Source organism: Zootoca vivipara, chromosome 5 (genome assembly GCF_965207765.1).
Source record: "Zootoca vivipara chromosome 5, rZooViv2.hap1.1, whole genome shotgun sequence".
In the NCBI taxonomy this organism is placed as follows: Eukaryota; Metazoa; Chordata; class Lepidosauria; order Squamata; family Lacertidae; genus Zootoca; species Zootoca vivipara.
This window is the reverse complement of record NC_142588.1, coordinates 71,844,110-71,850,726: the sequence shown is the minus strand read 5'-3', so window position 1 is coordinate 71,850,726 and position 6,617 is coordinate 71,844,110. Positions and strand designations below refer to the sequence as shown.

The window sequence follows — 6,617 nt, the reverse complement described above, 5'->3', positions numbered from 1 at the left end:
TCTCTTTTCTGTTTCTCTCTTTTATTTACATCTCACCATGTTTAGTGCACATATAATTATGAACTTTTTGAATTTTCAATAAAGATGTTAAATAACAAACAACAACAACAACAACACCTTTATGACTGTTTCAACCAGGAACAGTTGATTCTAGTGCCATGTTTTTAGTTTTAATTTTTGCTAGAGCTGTCATCTGGACAAGGCTAAGGTTGCAATCCCCTGCACACACATCTGAAGTACAAATGATTGATTGATTGTCTATACTACCCTTCATCCAAGCAGCACAGGGAGGCTTACAATATAAAAACACAAAGATACATAACATGGTAGATCATGGAACCATAGAGTTGGAAAGGGACCACAAGGATCATCTAGTTCAATCCCCTGCAATGCAGGAATCTTTTGCCTAATGTGGGGCTCAAACCCATGGCCCGGAGATTAAATCTCATGCTCTGCCAACTGCTAGAGACCTCCAGGAAACCTATAAGCAGGGCATGAAGAGAAGGGCTCCTTGCTTCTGTTCACTTTGCCTGAAATTGGTATTCACAGGCCCACCATCTCTGAACAAGAACGTTCTATTTAGTTTTCAAGGCTGATAGTTTTTTTGTAGGTTTTCGTATTCTGACAGCTATATTAACTATTCCATGTTTGACAACATATCTGCCATTGTGTAATCATGTGGCAGGGAGCCATAGCAATCTTGGCCCTATGGTGCTTGGACCAGTACAATGCACAGAGCCAAAAACCTCTGCCATGTGCACATGTTATGGTTTTGTATTTATCCGATACAATTATGCAAAATAAGCATTTATATCGAAAGATGCTGTCAGAAAGCCAAGCAGAGCTTCTTTTCATACCCACCAGCCAAATTCTGCAATGGTTTATATTCTGGAGGAGCAATAGTCTTCCTGATGTGGGAAAGCAGGAGGAGGAGGTGAAAGAAAAGCATGCAATGTGTTTATTCTTTTAAAATAGACAATAAGGTTCTGGACATTGTGCACCATGCCATAACCTATTAGGACATAAGTGCTTGCTTTGAGAGAAAAGAACAACAAAATAAAACTCTGGGCTACATTCTGAAATCAGTTAAGTAAATGTCATCATCACATGATTCAACAGCACAAAATTAATACAATTATATGTCACAATGAAAGGCAGATGGAAGCTAAACAGAAGCAGTTGCATTCAGATGTAAAGCCTACATTGCAAAAAGAATACAAAAAGCCAACAGCAATCACCAGCCTTAGTTGGTGTTGGATTTTTATGAAATTTTCCAAGATGCCACGAAGCAAATTTCAGACTATATATTGTTAGGTGTAAAACAGATGGTTCTTTTCTGGTAAATATTTTTGCATTATGAAATATTTAACATAAAGTAATGTATATCATGGGGGCGTGGCAAGCAGACACGGGCAATTAATATCATTTTCACAAGTAAGTAACATTAACCCAAAAAATTCTGGAATGTGCCGCTTTATAGATGAGCAGTTTTACAAATGAGCAATGGGGCAGCTTATCTTGTTATATGTATGACAGGTGTGAGAACGCTTATATGGTTTTTTCTTTAGCTCAGTTTATAACAAAAATGCTCAGTAGAGCATGAGACTCTTAATCTCAGGCTCATAGGTTTGAGCATAGCTGCCAAGTTATCCCTTTTTTACAGGGATTTTCCCTTATGCTGAATAGGCTTCCTCGCGAGAAAAGGGAAAACTTGGCAGCTATGGGTTTGAGCCCCACACTGGGCAAAAGATTCCTGCATTGCAGGGGGTTGGACTTGATGACCTTGGTGGTTCCTTCCAACTCTACAATTCTATGATTCTATGACAGCAATGCTCACTCAGTTTCACTTCTCCATTCATTCCCTCAATAGCAACTCAACTGGACTTAGGGCCAAACTGCACTCGACATGGAGATCCCCACAGTTCAGTCTCTCAAAAGCTTTCACTTCCACAAAAAGTCATTTTTATTAGGGCCATGGCACAAGGAGAGACTGTTTAACCCTTTCCCCTTGGATCATTTGCTCAATTCACATCTGATTATTAATACAGGCTCTGAGTGGACAATAGTGGGTCCAACAAATTATCAAGAAGGTGGTTTCTGCATGTGCTGTAGTGGGAAGTGAGGGGTAGATGGGGCTTGTCAACTTGGGAAGGTAGCCCATCTAGGAGAAGGAAAACTCTGACCCTAAACAACCACTGCCTTGAAGGATATATTTGTTAGAAGAAAAGGCTAAAGAGCAAACTCTTCACAAATCTGCAGCGGAGTCCCTAAGACAGTTGGGTGGCGCCTTGTACAGTTGGGTGGGAGCATGGGGTAGCATGGGGAGGTCACTTCGGTGCTGCAAACACTCCGGTTTGGATTTCCCCCCAGAAGCACATTCCATTGTCTCTCAAGACAGACAGAAGTCAAAAACAGAGGGGGAATCTATGTCTCCTATCCAAATCAGGAGCCCCACATTTGCTTCAAGTGGTCATAGATTTCTCATGCCCTGTGAAAATAGTAAACATGTGATTCAGTCCTGAACAGAATAGGAGTGAACCATTTTGAAGTCATTTGTACAGATTTTACTGAAGGACAGAGTAAAAAGTGATCCCCCAAAGAAGCAAATTCACGCACAAGACAAACTTACTGCACAAAAAAACTCAAGTGTGCCCCACAGTCCCAGTTCAGCTTTATTGAGTAAACAAGCCAAAGGCTTGCAAATTCAAACACTGCTATTCATGCTGTGAGAATCTGTGTTCTATCCAACAGGTTTGGCATTCCAATTTCAAATATGGAAAAATCTAAAATAGTATACAAGCAAACAGAAAGTGTCCTAAGCATCACTTGTAAAATGGGATTGATGCTGCAAGTGGCTGTTCTGTGGAGCACTAGGCTTTAAGAATTTTCTGAAATTGAGGGACTGTGCACAGATATCGTAATGTTTGGATTTGCAGGCCTTTGGCAAACTGTAACTGCTTTTAAATGTTTTAATTGTACATGTTTTTGGAATGTTTCAACTGTTTTGGAATGTTTTTAAATTCTGGCGGAAGGGCGGGGTATAAACCCGACAAATAAATAAACGCATTGGCAACAGTAACAATTAACGCCAGGAAATCCCGGGTCTGGGCAAGGGCTTCACGTCTCTACCGAGCATGTGCGAAGGCTTCCCATTTACTCCTGCGAGGGCGCAGGGGATGTCCTCGCACCGGCAGGGTCCAGGCGCGCCTGGGGGACGCGCAAGGAGGAAGACACCCCTTTCCTCACCCCACCCACCCCTCGGGCTTGCTCCCCCTCCCTGGCCAGATCCCCGGCCAATAGCTGGGAGGACCCGGCAGGCAGCTCTTTGGGTAGAAGCTCTCCTCTAGCCGCGTCCGGGGGCTCCCCGACGGCCACCCCTCCCGCTCCCGCCCACCCCCTTATAAAGGCTCCAGCGCGCACCGACGGCCCCCTTTGCCTGCTGCTCTTAAGCGAGGGCTAGACGGCGGCGGGATCCGCGGCGCTGCCTCCACCTGATCGCATCTTCCGGAACGCTTCCTCGCTGCTCCTTCGGCGAGTGGATCGAGCGGATCTTTTTCTTTCTTTCTTTCTCCCTCCTCCCGCCACGTTTTCATTACGACCCTTCCGGAGAATCCCAACCCCCGCGAAGCAATTCCCTTCTGGAGTTCACGGCGGCCCCACGCGCTTCGAACAAGGGAACGGGGAAGCCGGCCTACCGAGCGCCTCGCAGGACTCTTGTCGCGGGTGGGAGAGCAGGCGAGGGAGGAAAGAAGGGAAAGAGCCTCTCCGGGTCTTCTGCTTGGCTCTGCTTCGTTTCCCGGCTTGGCTGGAGCGCCGACGATGGCAAGCAGCAGCAGCAGCAGCGCTGGACCCCTCGCCCTCCTCTTGGCTTTCGCTGTCCATCTCCTGCAGCCGACCCACCCCGCGGAGCACGAGGCCGAGAGATCGCCCGTTCCCACCGGTAACTTGACGCATCCCGCTCCTGCTTCCCCGATGCCCCCACGTTTTCATTTGAGTCAGGCTCCCATTTCTTTGCGAAGCTTAATCATAGCGCGCGTACAGTGGGCAGGGCAGAAGGGTTCCTTGCCATGTGCAGAGTGGTTGCACAGACCACTGATTTCTGAGACGGATTCACTTCTAGAAAAAAGGGGCTGGGGCTTGGATTTGCGCCCCCCCCCCCAATTTAACATTTTATTAGGTCCACGTTAAGGCCGAATAAATGAATGGATTGCTGGTGAAACTCCTGATTTTCGTACATTAAAATTAAAAGATGACGCTCCCCCCACCCCTTTAATCTGGAAGTGGATTCTCTTTAGTTGGTAAAGAGAGAGGAAATATCCCTAGGGGAAATTAGTTTCTTTTCTTTTGCTGCAAGGCGAGTTTTGCCAGTTCGTTACTTTCTATGAGAGACGGGGAGTGAGGACCCCCCCCCCCCGAAAAAAAACCCTTTTCATTCAGACCCCGCTTCGGGATCTTCAGACAAAAGCCCTGTTGTTTAAACTGCAGCTGATTTCCCCAGCTCTCAAGCGGGTCTGGCTTGCCTCTTGAGTACTAAATTTGTTGCACATGCTTCTTTCTTTCTTTCTTTCTTTCTTTCTTTCTTTCTTTCTTTCTTTCTTTCTTTCTTTCTTTCTTTCTTTCTTTCTTTCTTTCTTTCTTTCTTTCTTTCTTTCTTTCTTTCTTTCTTTCTTTCTTTCTTTCTTTCTTTCTTTCCCTTCTCCCTGTCACTTTCCTTGTAACATAAACGTCTGGCGAAGGTTATCTTGGCCGCCCACCCAGACACAAGTTACAGGCAGCAAGCAGCGTTTCACGTTGGGAAGCCGAGCCTTTTAAAACGAGTATGAGTCAGTTTGGGATAATGTCAAAAACAAAGTTTCCAAGTTTCAAGAGGAAAACAGTTTCTCCGAGATGCTTAGGTCCATTTTCACTAGGTGTGCATTCTCATGTAGGTTGACAATTTCCTTAACATGGGAAAATGCATAGAGAGTTAGCAAAGGGTGCTGCTTCCAGATACGGTAGGTGAGGTTGGCGCTCCTCATTTCTTTCCCTGCAGCATTCACACACATTGCTGTTGCCATCAGAATTCCAGCTGGTACCCCCCCCCCTTAATTTAATCCGAATTTACTGGGGTGGGTGGTGGGTGGGTGATAAGCTTGAAAAGCCTGTTCTCAATGATTCTTGTGATATATCAACAATCCTTTAAAAGAGCCCTTACTTCTAAGCACCTTGTAACCTTATGAGCTGCTTTTTCCTGTCTGTGGTGAAGAGTTGAATCATGACTTTCATACTGGCGATGATCAATATTTAGGATGCATTTGAGAATGCAAGCAATATAGAAATGCAAATTCTGAGCTGGGCATCTTGGGAAAACTTCTATTTCCCCGCTAAGACTTAAATGCAATCCTGATTCTTTGCCCTACAAGAAACTTCTCTCATTTCCAATATTTTACTGTGCAATATTGTGCATGTTTGCCTGAAGTAAATCCCACCTTCTGTAATGGAGTTTACGCCATAGGGACACCATTGCCTACTTGCCCCATCAAATGTAGCAAGGCTTACTCCTGAGTAGACAATATACAACTGCACTGTTAGTCATGATCCTTGGCGGAAGAGACCTGGCACCTGGAAGACATGATTATTCCATTCCATAGTCTTTCAAACATGAAAGGTGTTACTTTGTGACCCTGCCCCCCCTTTTTCTGGCCACATTTTCAACCAGTTTCCTTCCCAGCCTGGTTCGCATTCTGCTCCTTGGATCATGTAACATACTTGTTCCAGGGAGCTGGAAGGCAGGAAGAAATTCAATCCTCAATGTGCAAAACAGAAGAGGAAAGACATGCACAAAATCTGTTTAAAGAAAAGGGCCCATAATGTGTTCTAGTGCTTCCTGTCAAAAGAGACAATTGGTTTTAAATACACATCATGTTGTTTGCCACACACTGCTTCTTGTTTGGATCCTGAGCAGGCCTTTGACTGTGTCCCCAGCTCTTACTCGCATCAGTCCTGGGAAATCAACCATAATCTGCGATTTATATTTTTCACATGGTAATAAAAAGAGCTCAGAGTTTTGATTCACACCTTTGAGGTAGTAAATGGCTCACTTCAAAACTCTGTTTTGCCACACAGAAGAAAGCAGTTTCTTTCTTTCTTTTTTCAGTTTTTCTCCCCACCCCCATCTTAACTTCACATTTCCACATCAGTTTGTGTTGTTTTTTTAAGTCTTCATGAAAATTCATCAGTATTTTTGTGCACATTATCTCCTAATCTATAGTACACATATTGATATGCAATTTTGCCTAATATACACATTTTTGCAAAACAATTTCTCCTAATATGATGCATTTTTAAAATTTTATTTTCACCAATATATGACTTTTTAGGCACACTTTACTTCAGCATATGCATTTTTGTACCCATTGCTTGGTTGGAGAACCTCTTCCCAATGTGACATTCGCACTCAAGGCCGTGCTGGTCTGCATGGGGCCTACCAACGCTGTGCGGGGGGGGGGGGGCTGTAGAGGCCTCATCCCCATAGAATAGGGGTGCCTGATTGCATGTAATGTAGTTTGCCTGATTACTCACTTGTTGGTGGTGCCTTATAAGGAATAATAGCACTTGTAAGCTCTACAGTGGTACCT

At 44.5% G+C, this 6,617-nt stretch overlaps 1 protein-coding gene across 4 annotated transcripts in view; it reads left to right on the top strand.

Moving 5' to 3' along the window:
- The first annotated feature begins 3,444 nt into the window (after nucleotides 1-3,444).
- Nucleotides 3,445-6,617, top strand: part of PLOD2 (procollagen-lysine,2-oxoglutarate 5-dioxygenase 2) — a 64,440-nt gene continuing 61,267 nt past the window's right edge. For all 4 annotated transcript variants that reach the window (XM_088669101.1, XM_088669100.1, XM_035133114.3 and 1 more), the window contains exon 1: nucleotides 3,445-3,940. In XM_088669101.1, the coding sequence (XP_088525227.1) occupies nucleotides 3,820-3,940 (121 nt within the window). In that variant the 5' untranslated portion in view covers nucleotides 3,445-3,819. The remainder of the gene's footprint in view (nucleotides 3,941-6,617) is intronic.